The sequence below is a fragment of the Theobroma umbraticum genome, unplaced genomic scaffold (assembly GCF_002168275.2).
Source record: "Theobroma umbraticum cultivar Fairchild unplaced genomic scaffold, ASM216827v3 scaffold_146.0, whole genome shotgun sequence".
In the NCBI taxonomy this organism is placed as follows: Eukaryota; Viridiplantae; Streptophyta; class Magnoliopsida; order Malvales; family Malvaceae; genus Theobroma; species Theobroma umbraticum.
The window spans coordinates 7,401,606-7,414,821 of record NW_018397265.1 but is presented as its reverse complement, the minus strand read 5'-3'; the positions used below and the strand labels follow the sequence as shown (position 1 = coordinate 7,414,821).

General features: G+C 36.5%; 3 protein-coding genes across 6 annotated transcripts in view; 1 reads left to right on the top strand and 2 right to left on the bottom strand.

Moving 5' to 3' along the window:
* LOC110422433 (tryptophan biosynthesis 1) overlaps positions 1-1,743 on the top strand; it is a 5,318-nt gene extending 3,575 nt beyond the window's left edge. Inside the window, exons 6-10 of the mRNA XM_021436329.1 lie at positions 157-247; positions 377-436; positions 633-751; positions 881-1,015; positions 1,101-1,743. Of these exons, the coding sequence (XP_021292004.1) occupies positions 157-247; positions 377-436; positions 633-751; positions 881-1,015; positions 1,101-1,151 (456 nt within the window). The 3' untranslated portion in view covers positions 1,152-1,743. The remainder of the gene's footprint in view (positions 1-156; positions 248-376; positions 437-632; positions 752-880; positions 1,016-1,100) is intronic.
* Positions 1,744-1,901: 158 nt separating this feature from the next.
* GRXC1 (Thioredoxin superfamily protein) lies at positions 1,902-3,185 on the bottom strand. Its single transcript, XM_021436331.2, has 4 exons — positions 2,858-3,185; positions 2,621-2,709; positions 2,412-2,510; positions 1,902-2,134 (listed from the first exon to the last, which is right to left on the bottom strand). Exons 1-4 carry the CDS (start codon positions 2,959-2,961, stop codon positions 2,058-2,060), a joined length of 369 nt encoding a protein of 122 aa, XP_021292006.1. The 5' UTR covers positions 2,962-3,185; the 3' UTR covers positions 1,902-2,057.
* A 922-nt stretch (positions 3,186-4,107) lies between these two features.
* On the bottom strand, positions 4,108-11,516 carry LOC110422431 (uncharacterized). 4 transcript variants are annotated; one of them, XM_021436325.1, is made up of 14 exons: positions 11,335-11,516; positions 10,870-11,168; positions 10,419-10,554; positions 9,795-9,931; positions 9,314-9,515; positions 8,599-8,837; positions 8,380-8,491; positions 8,027-8,171; positions 7,773-7,915; positions 7,519-7,688; positions 6,935-7,243; positions 6,792-6,847; positions 5,971-6,185; positions 4,108-5,562 (listed from the first exon to the last, which is right to left on the bottom strand). In XM_021436325.1, the coding sequence occupies exons 2-14, from the start codon at positions 11,074-11,076 to the stop codon at positions 4,376-4,378; spliced, it is 3,258 nt and encodes a 1,085-aa protein (XP_021292000.1). In that variant the 5' UTR covers positions 11,077-11,168; positions 11,335-11,516; the 3' UTR covers positions 4,108-4,375. The 4 variants fall into 4 exon arrangements, with proteins under 4 accessions (XP_021292000.1, XP_021292002.1, XP_021292003.1 ...); XM_021436327.2 differs by lacking the exons at positions 10,870-11,168; positions 11,335-11,516 and having other exon boundaries at positions 10,423-10,556; XM_021436328.2 differs by lacking the exons at positions 10,870-11,168; positions 11,335-11,516 and having other exon boundaries at positions 9,791-9,931; positions 10,387-10,543.
* Between the last annotated feature and the right edge of the window lie 1,700 nt (positions 11,517-13,216).

Here is a 13,216-nt window from a genome sequence, read left to right as displayed (position 1 = left end):
TTTTCATGTAATGGTTCTACCATATGTGATCTTCTACTTAACTCTCATTCTTGCAAAAAAGCATTCGATTTATAGTAAAGCATTTGCATTGGTATGTAATTTGATAGTTTGCTCCATTAATTCAACACTGAGATGAGTTGTTACTGTTTGAGATAGGTCCTCAAAATGGCTAACGCACTACAACGATTTGGCATGAAACGAGCATTAGTTGTTCACTCAGAGGGTTTAGATGAAATGAGTCCCCTTGGTAAGATTCATCTTGTTCCTTCTTCCCCTTGGACTGTCATCCATGATGTCGACTTTACTTGCAATTTTTTACTTTCTTATTCCTATTTTAAGGCCTAAATCATTACAATCTCTTGACATATGTACACAGGGCCCGGGCAAGTTCTTGATGTCACTCCAGAAAAAATTGAAAAATTTTCATTTGATCCATGTAAGATGTTGTTAGTAATTCATGATTTCTTCATCCTTCGTTGAGATTAGAGAGTAGTTGTACTACTGAAGTGAAGCTGAGTCCTGGATGGATGTAATAAATATCATTGTGTATTGAATACTAATAGCAGAACAGATTTTACAATGCTATGTTTACACTTTAAAAGGCTAAGAACATGAAAATGTCTGTTGGACAGTGGAATTTGGCATTTCTCGTTGTACTTTAGATGACCTGCGAGGTGGCGGCCCGGAATACAATGCTGATGTATTGAAGCGCATATTGGCAGGGGAAAGAGGCCCCATTGCGGATGCACTTGTAAGCTATTTCCACCCCAAACCATTTCCTTTCTTTCTTTGTTCTCTGTGCGGTATGTATGTGCACGTGCAGATGTGCATGCCATGTCTGTAATCATGAAAGAATTCTAATACAATAGCCATCTATCAGATCCTTAATGCAGCAGGGGCTCTCCTAGTCAGTGGCTGTGTGAAGTCGCTTGCTGAAGGAGTAAGTTTGGCTCGTGAAACACAATTATCAGGAAAAGCTCTCAACACCCTTAGTTCATGGATAGACATCTCAAACGTAAGTGAAACCTACTTTGCGCATATGTACCTTTACAGATGGGGTTGGATTGAACTTCTCTGATATCTTCTCTTATTCAATGCAGAACATGAAAGCAAAAGCTCTAGTACAAGAAAACTCTGGAAGTTTTAGCTAAACATTCAATAAAAAGCTCAAGAACCTGGAAATGCTTTTGAAAATTTGGGATTTCTTTCTACTACATTAGAACGGTGTTTCCATGTGGAAGGATTGGAAGCTAGCTCCTCTGAACTTCAAAGGACTTGATGGGATCATCCTGAAACAGTGAAACATTTGAATATAAGAAGAAGAAAATGCATGCTTGTAATCATAGATACATTTATGCTCTTGAGTCTTTATCTTGGCCTCAACTATGTATTCTGCAAGTATCTCTTGTTCCCATTTTGCCCAACACATGAATTTCAGTTGCAAGACATTGTATGGGAGAAGAAAGCACCTCAAGCCGTTTGGCTTCTGTCCTGTTTCACTGCTTTGACTGTTGTTCATCTGTAAAAGCTCTTATGGTAGTTACTCGTATAAGAATATAGTGTTTGGTCAAAATTTAGAACAATTTCTTTGGAACCCATTGAACTGGAACAGTTTTATATTGGGCTTAAATCTTTAAAAAAGTCTTATACTATGATCATTTATTCCCAAACAAGCTTTTAGCCTTCACAAAAATTTAACCGTCATCAGATCAATGTCTGGTTCTTTTCTGCTTATGATCTAGCAGCTGTCATTAGTCCAATGTCTGTCGGTCTTTTCTGCTTACAATAAAAAACTTAAAAAAAACCCGAGTATGTATCCAGAAATTGTCCAAATTAACAACTGCAGCACCAAATCTACTTGTTTCAGCATGTAGAGTCAAGAAAATCAGAAGATTACCAAGAACCAAACAAAGTCTGTAGCAGTTTCATATCGTTATTACACCATTTAAGTACAAGTATCATCAATTGCAAAGCATTGACAAAGTATACTCTAGTTACATTGGAAACAAAAGGTTTGCAACTCTCTGCAGCAGAGTTTCGTCCCAAACACTTCAATCTCAGGCGCTCACAGTAACAGCACCAGCATTTGTGAGAAGGTTCACAAGCTGACCTGCTTGATGCTTGGCCACAACAGCTGCAATGATTGAAAGGAGAAACAGAAACAGAAAATTTATCATGTATATAACCCAAATTAACACTACCTTTTACATTTCTTCATCTCTTTAATCAGGAAAATGTAATGTAAATCAACTTCTTACAAATGGGTCATGACTCTGAAATTCAGGATTAAGAATTAAAGGTCATAACTAATATAGTAGGGAACAATATCCATATTTAGTGCAATTCAATTTCACATTTTCCAAAGGCAAGATGACAACAATTAAAGGGTGGTTGAAGAAATTGAGGCTTACAATCACAGCCACCAATTTGTATTCCTCCAATGAACACATTAGGCACCGTCCTCTGCCCTGTCCACTCCAGCAGAGCTGCTTGCATATCATCCCCATCACCTTTCAAAAACACAAACTCACATAATTTCCTGAGTACATATTGAATGCTAAACAAAATTTTACTGCAAACTAGTTAATTCATTGTTTTAACAAACAAAGAGTTCCCCCACTTTCTTGATTCAATTCAATAGTTTTGTAAGAAGCTCCTAACTGTGTAAACAGCTGCTTGACCCTATTGCAATAACCACAATAGGTTTTACTGCAAAAAGAAGCAAGTTCAGAATTAGAATCCCCTCATTAATCAAACACCATAAGCAAACATTAACCCTACCACCTGCAGCGTTCATTGTTAATCCAACCCCACAAAATAAAAAATTGGAATTTTAATTCTACCCTTTACCCAATACCTGAAAACAACAACTGGGTTGGAGGAAACAATCTGCTTGACCTTGTCACGTGCCATTTGGATTTCCTCTTTGCTTTTCTTGCTTGAACTGAACAAAGAGCCCATGGTTTATATAAGATGTTCTGTTGTTTTTTGGCTATGCGGGTGAGTGCTATATGAAGCCAAAGATGAGACCAGGTGTCTCAATTCTCAAGATCAGGTTTCATATAATAGTTTGGTGGCAGGGCATGGGGTCTCCAGCTGGTCAGGCTGCTTCTGCCCGAGAAAGAGGTGAGCGGATAGGCGTGATGCTTATGGTGAACGCTACAATAACTCGAATCTTACTGTAATTTAAAAAAAAAAAATTTTGCATAACAGGTCACCAAGTAACAACATATATAATTTTTAAATTTATCTATTTTAAGATAATAACATAGATAATTTTAAAATTTATATTTTTTATTTTTAAAATTATTTAATTTTTAATTTAATTTTTTATTTTAAATTATAAAAATATTTTTTTATTAAATTTATATTTAATTAATTAATTTAATAAAATTTATTATTATTACTTGTTAAGTTAATTTTTATATATTTATATTAAAATTGTAAATTTATTTATTTTAATTTTATAAATTTTTGCATCAACTTTTATAATTTTACGGTAAGTTTTTTTATATTAATTTTAAATTATAATTATTTTTTATTTGTATTATTCTTTATTTAATAATAATCTAGTTTTCTTGTCCAAAACAAATTTGGGTACCTGAAGACAACGACAGGGTTGGAGAAAACAATCTCCTCGACCTTCTTTAGTGCCATTCCTAGAGATGGGGTTTGTTTTTTCTTTTCTTTCATTTTTGGTTTTTTGGCTTGAATTGCAACAACGCCGGATCACCTGGCTCTTCATCTTGTTTCCTGGTGGTTTAAACGTGTAGCTGTGTAGAGCCAAAGCTGAGACCAGGTGTCTCAAGGTCCATTTACATGCACCATTGGTGGCAGCAAATGGCTGCACCACCTGGCCAGCTTCTGCAAGACGAGAAAAAAAAAAAAGGGAAAATGAGAGGGCTTTGCACTTGAAGATCATCAACTTAAAGGGCATTGATATCACCTCTGTCCAAACTCTCACTTCCAGGTTTAACTAGCTATGCTTTATGTATGCATGCAAATTTGTCAAAGGGAAAATTCTTTCTTTTTTGTCAGGACTAGCATTGGTTTTTGTTACCATGTTGAATGCTTGATAAACAATAAAGTCAGGTGCATCAGCAATTTCAAAGCATTAGAAAGAATTATATTACTGGAACGTCAATATCCATAAATGGTAAAACTAAACAATGGGGTTTTGTGTCTGCGCAGAAGCCACAGGAAGCCATGATAGTATTCCTATAAAGCTATGATTCGGAACATTTTCCCAATTTTGAATTACCAATTGCATAGTTTCAAGAGGTAGCTGTCTCAGCTCTCCATTCCTCTGCTGGAAGGTTAGACAAACTCTGAATAAAACTCAAGTTTTCTTCCTGTTTTTGGGGATGTATAGGCATCATTTGGATGCAAAAATGGCTTCTAAGTCTTTGTACAACCCTTTCGACTTTGACTTCATATCCGAAGAGGAACTTACAGAAGAGCTCCCACTCCTTTTTGTCCCCCAGAACCCACTCCATTTGGTTCCACTGCTTGAAGGATCAGTTGGAACTTTGCTTCCATCTTTACTAAAGCTAGCCTTTGCCATTTCCCTTAGTTGTTTTGGCCATGGTTTCTCTGGTGTGCCAGAGCTCCTGCTCCCAGAAGTACTCCTCATCCTGTCAGAAGGAACACCTGTATCCGCTGTGACTTCACCCCCACTTTGAAATACTGGGAATTTACTTTCAAAGCTTTTCATCAATTTCTGAGGGATGAAATACAGGAGAAATCCAATTGAAGCTATTTTCAAACCCGTCAGGAAAGTGTTCCCAGCAGTGTCTAGTTGCTTTGTTTGTTCATACAAAGCATACCATTCAGCAATCATTTGTGCCAAGAATCCAAATAGGAATAACATAAGCATGAAGATTCCAATTTTAGTCTCACCCCCAGCTGAAAATTCCTTGTCCAAGAGAACAAAACAAGTTGCAAACATACCCACTTCACAGGAAAGAGAGATGATTTCAACCAACTGTACCTTTTTCTTAATGAAAGGCTTCTTAAGAACAAGGAAGAAGAGCTGAAAAGAGGTAATGCATAACAAGATAACTACTGGAGTTTTAGATGACCAGTTATTCAAGTAGGCACCGGCCAAAACTCCCAGAGAAACTCGTTTCACAGATTCTAGCAGTGTGTAGTATATTCTGAGTATCCCAAACAACTTCTGAATGAAAGGTGCTTCAGCATCTTCAGTTTCATCATCAGAAGCAATGATACGGTCACCCTGTCTGCTAGGATTGCTACCAGATATCTGCGAGACCATGTATTTTGGAGGACCTCTCAAATCTTCGAACAGAGGGCCTAACATGGTTAGGTGGACGGAGTTGGCTTCCTTTTTCCAAGTCCACTGGCCTCGTTTACCAGGACCAAGAGTCACTCTGATGATATCTTGATACCAGTGAAACTGCTGGCCTTCTCGATGGACTTCCTTGTATTGAAGCAGCTTTCCAAGTGTGATTCCGACAGACAGGAACAATAGCAGTGACAGCAGTACGAAAGCCACAACACCCAGCAGCAGAATCCCAACTACAACTCCTGAAGGCGTTCCTCCTTGAAACACAAGAGTTGGAAAAGGTAATGTCTCAGTCAAATGGTTTTCAAATGAGTAAAGATGTCTAAACAGGAATTTTCACAGTCTGTATCAATGGAAAAACATTTTCATGTTTCTCAAGATCTGCTTTGGCCATTGCTATGATGTAGACATGCAGTAAAGGAATATATAACCATGTAGCAGAGGGAAAATCAGCAAGCTTTTCCAACAAATTTATAAGAAATTCCAACTATTCCTTTTACTTATAACTATAACTCTCTCCATGTTGTGCACCACCTTAACTTAAATCCTTTACAACAGATGAACATAATTTCAGGAGTTTTTTTTTTCTTGTTGAAATCATTTATTTATCCATGAATGCTTAACTTTGCTCATAGTTAAGGGAAACATTTTGATGTTTAAGATACCTCCAACTAGAGCAGCGGAAGCCTGGCAGATACAAGGAAGTGCAAGAATTCCTAGAAATATCTCAAATCTAGGAAATATTAGTGCTCCATAACTCCCCTGCTTTTCAAAATCTCTCCTCTTGCACTTCAGAATGAAATAGAGAAAAACATGCAGCAGTACCAAACTGCCACCAATTACAGCTAACCAGAACAAGCTTCTATCAAAATCCCTCCACCTACACAGATGAGAAAAACAGGATATATTATGGATATACATTGTTAGTACTTTAACCTTTGTAAGAAGTATTCAAAATGCATACTTGCATGCATACATATATACATATATATATATATATATATATAGACACACACACACACACACACACACATCCATCATTGGCCATTGCTACCAAAATCAGCATTTTTATAATTACTAAGATAATTTTCAGTTTCCAGAAAAGTAGAGAAATATACATGAAATTCTATAATCTTTGTTGACATTTAGTATCTGTGCTTTACAAAAATGTTGAATTTAATCCTTTTACTATAACTTGTATGAATTGAGTTCTTGTACACTCAAAAATTGTTGATGTTTGACCAATCATTAACACCTTCAGGTTGTCTCTGTTAGAAATTCTGACAATGGCATTGACCGTGATGACGTGGTGTTGACCATATGCTTGCAGGAAACTGTCAACTTTGAACTTTATACTTTGTCTATATGCTTGCAGGAAACTATTAAACTCATGTCAATTGTTTCAGCATTATTCTGTCTGCAAGATCCATTTAGCAATAGAAGAGTTCGTTGGAAAGACAAAAGAAGGTATATGCTGACAACGTACCCATTTGAATGCAGCTTATCCAAAATATAATCTGCTTCTGGTTTCATGCTTTGGTTCTGCTCACATAAAATACACCTCTTTTACTTAAATGGTGTTCAATGTAAAGGTAGGAGCTTTTTCATGAGGAATAAGTGATTTCTGACCTCAAAAAATGATCTGTATTCCATTGCACTAAGTGGTGAACCATATACATTAGCAGCCACTTTGAATTCCTCTTGTTTTGGTTGAAAACTATTGGATATTTCCCAATCATATGCTCGGGAAAAAAAAGAATTCGAACTGTCGCTGGGGCTTGAACCCATCATGACAGGTTGAACGTGCCCAGTTTCCCATGGGAGACTAAAATAAGGAATGCTCCACTCTAAACTCCTCGCAAATTCATAATACTCAACTGGCAATGTGGCTGCCAACCACCTAGACAGTGCAAAAACCTGAATGTGGCATGCACTTCTCTGCAGAAAAAGAAAAGCAAGAGAATGGAATTGTTTGTAACTGTTGTTTTTATACTTTTACTTGATAATGAGAAAACATCACTGTTGAACGATCTCCACAATCCATTCATGAAACTTTTTGTTGGTCTGAGGTTCATGAAGCTTAATCAAAAATTGTATGACTAGTCAAAGGCATTAGAAATGTTGCATGAAATCTTATGTATGTTCATCATATAAGAGAGATTCGTTAAGTTCTTGAAATAAAATAAAGAGTTCTGATGAGTTTGGTATCATACAAAGAGTATCCTTGCAGGGTCAGATGACAAAGATGAAGACGGTCTTGAAAATGCCCCAACGGATTGAAGGCTTGCAGTTGACATGGTGAGAATCCCCGCAGCAAAACAAGTCAACAAAAAAGCAGCAGTTGCAAAGATGGAAATCACAGAAGAAATTACAGGTATAGAATCTGCATATAGTTGGTATAACAAACATCAAGGACTTGGAATCTTCTCACATCAATTAACTAGGAAAAGTGGGAAAAGATCCTTACAGTGCCTCACTTGGAGAACATTAGATGCCAAATTTTTATTTCCAGCAACATCCCCAGTTACATTTTCAGGGATATTGACAGAAACAACATCATCATCTGCTCTTATTTCTGCAGCATATATGCTTCTACTGATTTCATGGAAGCTGGAATGCATCAAAGCAGGGAAAACAAAATCAGCCTCTTGAATTCTGAGCTGCAGTTTATCTTCCTACATAGACTAGCCAAATAGAGGTTGGTAATGAGAAATTACTTGCCTCTGCAAACGCCCTCCTGAGATGGATATCAAAGACGAGTTAAACCCAAAAACCGGCTTCATGAATTTTATGGAAATCGGGATATTGTGTTCTCGTGTCCTCATGTGAGATGTTGTGCTTAATCTAACAGCAGTCCCCTGAGAATCTGAAGATCACATCTATGTCCATGTCAGAAGGCATTTAATGCATCTAGTATCCAACATATAATGATTTAACACCATGGAATATTAGAATCTTCTTCTTACTGGAAATATTATCAATTTTAAAGAGAATAGGGGAAACACTGAAAGTAAAATTTATCCCCTATGAGATGTGAATTTCTTTATAACTTCTCTTAGAGATGTAGCTTGTACCATATAGGAAAGTAACTGGTGCAACAGGAGAAACAGGAGTCCCCTGTCTGCTTATTGTAGAGTTTGGAGTGAGGCTTATTGTTACTATAGAAATATCAGACATATTAGCAACCTGGAAGGAAACAATGAAATGACTTGAGAACATTAAATAGATAAACCAAAGGCAAAACCTCTTTGTACAGCAATGACGAGTGAAAACTATAGAACTGACTGACTAACCAGAAAGCCGAATCTGCGATTCCCGTGATGTTCTCCACTGATAGGAAGAAGGCTACCCTCACTTATGTTCAGAGAACTTAGAATCTCAGCTGATGAATTGAGAATAGGTGCTGAGAAGTATAGGTACACCTTCAAGTTATTATGATTATTAGTTGCCCGCACTGTTCTAATTTCGCCATCAACTTGAAGCAATTTCTCAGGAACATGAGTCCTCAGATCAACAAATACACTTCTTCTATCTGTGAAACACAACCAGCCACAAGCATCAAGTTAGGGTTAGAACATGTCAACAATTTATGAGTAAATACATCTCAAACTGAAAAAAATGGGGACAAAAGAACACTCAAAGCAGCCAAGTAATACTTGATAGAATTTTCATTGTCCAACATGGCAAAGGACAGACTTGACCAGTTTCTAACATTCTTTTCTCTGGCTACTAACAACCATATTTCAAAGAAATTTATACAATGATCCCATCATTTAATGTGAAAGTATTCTTATATAACTACAAAATGTTAAAGATCTTTCCAATAACTTCCTACTGGAAAGGAGATAATCTGAACTTTAAGTGAGATAAAAAAGATGAGCAACTTTAGAGAAGCTTTTATATAACTTATAACCATATTTAAAGATTGAAACGGAGATTACTTTTGAAGGAATTTTATCGAGCATACGATGATAATTAGTATGAGAATAAACAAACAAGAACACTCACCAAAATGCACAAGAAAACTTGAATTTGCTGATCTAGTAAATGTGTTCCCAGCAGAATCAGTACAAAAATTCCTGTCCATTACCAATACCAATCGTCCATACTGAGCAGCAGATGATATGGTCACCAAAAGGGAATATTTGAGGTTTGGCTCCAGAATAACGAGTGATGAGGGTACAACTTGGCCAGCACCATAAACAAGCAGCTGCAAGGATATGAAGACTTCTTAGTTAGAATTTGGTCTCTAATTTGTGCATAAACTGACATCAAAGACTAATGACTGATCTTAAGAGAAAAAATGACAATGAAAATCATTAAAAGACACATCACAACATCGCAGAAAACACTCTTGACAACGTTGTGATCATACATTGCTGTCGATCAACTAACCAAACTTCAGTAGATGGAAAACAAAGGGGTTACCCCAGGTTCTGCAGTTATGAACAACACCAGTAAATTTAAAAGAATTTAAGCACGTACTCACATTGCAATCATTTACAGATGAACATCTGAAACCTCCTCCACCAGGACAAGATTCAGTGAAAGAAATATTTACAGAAACATTTAGAGCATTTGTGAAAGGTGCCGATGAGGTTACATATGCTGTGGGAGGGACTGTGTCTGCAAAAGTAAGGTAGAATTGGCCTTAGGAAAGGACTAGACAGGAACCAAATCCACTATAATTGGCAACATGTGCAAACTTGAGTTAAATATCAGAAGAATGATAGCTGCAGTTTCTGCAAGATTTACAGTAAGCAAACACGGTCTTTTACACAAACAGCAATTCATGCATATAGCAGGAAGTCCCGTTGAATGTCTTCAGAAGAAGAAACAAAAAGAATTGAGAAGAATGATATTAAAGCAAAAATACAAAGACACTAAAGTTGGAAAAAGCTCTGGTGCATAAAAGATTGGGAGTTCAGAAATCCAAAGATGACTTTGCAAAACATTTCAAGCTGATACATTTCTGGTGCATTGCACAATGCGTTGGAAGAGGACTCGTTCGAAGACTTTTATGGTATGAGCAAAGTTGATTATGTAAGTGACTTGTTGTAGATAGGAGAAAAGAGGATTACAACTTATAAAGGATAAAGTAAGGTTTCTTAACCAACAGTCCAGTTATAGATACTGCAGCCAGCTCCTTGAGAGCCATTTATGCAGACCCCAAATGTGTGGTTTCCATCCTGCAAGCCTGAGTACAAAATCATTCTAGCTCCACAGTCTGAAGCAGAGCCATAATCCAGCTGCATTCATGGCATCATAGAAAAGGAGTTACCAATCCGAAAAAGAATTCTCAATAAATTCTTGACTAAATGGGTCAAAATCATGAGCAGTTTCTTTAGTTCCGGTATAGTAGAGAGGACCAGTAGAAACTTGAACAAAAAAAAAAAGGGGTAGAATAATTCAAACAAGGTAATGCTACTTAGTTTCTGTGCAACTTTGCCAATATTAGATTCTAAAGCATTGAAAAGAAGTTGAACAATTTAACTAGGAGAGAGAGAATAACCAAGAACTGTTAATGAGCAAATGTAGCAAGCAGTGTCACTAACAAACCAAACCTTGCAAGTGATGCTACACTCTGAGCAAGTTCCATTGCCACCTCCCAAAACTTCAAAGACAAATTTGGCTGAGCTTAGGTGAGAGAATGCATGAGGTGCCTTTAAGAACTTCACTGAGAACTCTGAACCATCACAATTCCCTTGGAAACACAATGCTGAAAAGACCAAACTAAGCAAAAGCACACAAGACACCTTGAGCAAACCCATTTCAGAGGAGACTCCAGAGACCAGACTGAAGTCTCAAAGACGTACAGGCTAGAATTCCATCAGAAAAAGGGAGCCATTATTGTGGGGTCTGCCTACAACGTTCAAAAAATAAGGAGAGAAATCAAATTAATGCATTATGTGGGGATAATAATGTTGGCAAAAATGTGGTGGAGACTAAAGAAAGGGAAGAAGAGGCAGATTATTGGCAATAAGAGTGGTTTAGAAGGAGAGTAATGGTAGTGGTTGATGATAGTTTACCAGTTTAAGAATAGTGAACATGAAACTGACCCTCTAGGACAGGTTGTGTTTTGTGTAGATAAGCAAGAGAGAGACAGAGAGAGAGAGAAAGAGAGGTTGAGAGATTCCAACGAGGATTTGCACCAAATTAGGACAGACGCCCAAGGAGTATCAGCTGCCGTTTTGTGGTTAAAAGTCATGCCAGAGGGGCTTGGAAAAAAAAAAATACAGTGCAAATAAATCTCAGAAGGAGAGAGCATTAAGCTTTGGCTCCTCTCAAGTCAGTGTACTTACTGCTACTTAGATTCAGTATCCACCATCCAGCCTAACTTTGACATACCAAAACTCTTTGGTTTTTATGCTGGGTGATGTCAGAAAAGCATTGGCACTGTGAATTAGTCTAATAAAGAGCAAGGAGTTTACAAGTTTTTCAACATATGGTATAGTTATGATGCCACTGCCAATAACTTGGAGCATTGAATTCAATGCTTATTGCTTTCCAGTTTGCAATCCTGCTGATTGATAAGTACTCCACCTTGCCTATTCCTAGAGGAACTTTGACTCATTACCACAACCCAATTTATTATTCCTTCCAAGGAAGTTGACCATTTGCCAATTCTCTTCTTCAATAACATTTGATGTGAGGCAGATTCATCCTGGAATTGAATTTTCTGCTTCATATACATTAACAGAGAAAACCCCATTTTTTCCTGTTGGAATTAATAGCTAACAGTGGTCCGACATTGACAAATGCTCACATGAAGAATAGGAAGGCCAAAGGGTGTTTAACATATTTTTGGACAAACATCAAGCTTAATGCATATAAATTGGTTGCCTCAATTTCTGTTTCATTTTCCTTTGTTCTTTCACTTGATAAGAGAAACACTTTCACGTGGACGAGCAGCTCTCTCAAGACAGATATCATGTTTTATTTAGAAATTGGCCATTTTTATTGCATTTGTCATTAAATTTTTGCAGTGTACAACCTGAGAAGATTCCTTTTAACGACCCCATTTTCATACAGCTAATAACAAGCCTGCTGTAACATGACCCACATTTTTTTTCTTCCTTCATTGACCAGTTTACCATTGTTGTATACAAAAGAAAATTCGGAGATAGATAGACTCTCCATTTTTTCGTATTTGAGCAAGATGCATTATATTTCACATGAATCATACATTCGAAATTAACCTCAACTTACAAGATATCAGTAAAAGCAACCCTTCTTAATTTCATTTAATGACCTCATTTTGTTCAGCTATGTTTAAGTAAAAGAAAATATGTCCCATTTTTTTTCCTGATTTATAGATCAATTTATCATTTTTTATATTTAAAAAAAAAAGGAAAATTCAAAGATAAATAAATTGTTATTTTTTTCATATTAAAAGATGTATTGTACTTTACATGTATCGTATAATTGAAATTATCATCAATTTATAAAAAATACGGTAAGATTTGAAGTCAATTACTTATCAGTTTTACTGTGAGACAGACTAAATCAGGAAAGGTTAAATGAATCATCCAAAGATTTATAAGCAACAATTAAATTCTCAATGATGGTTACTATTCAAAGCTGATTCAGAGAGGCATCATTTTCAACAATGAATGTAAAAGAGAAAAGAGGGATTTAACAAGCAAGGAAGTGTGGGTGTCATCTGGTGAGTTAGGCCCACAGTAGAGTAGGGAAAAAAAAAAGGGCAAAGACAGAGAAAGAAAGTGATTTGAGGATCTCATCATTTAAATTGACAAATTACAGCAGCATTTTCCAATGAGATAAATTGGCTTTGAAGCACAACCTCAAAAACATTATCTCCTTTCCTATTGGCAGTAGTACCCTTTCCATTCCTCTCCCATGACTCTTTCTGAGAAAGAACAGAACAAATATATATATATATATATATAT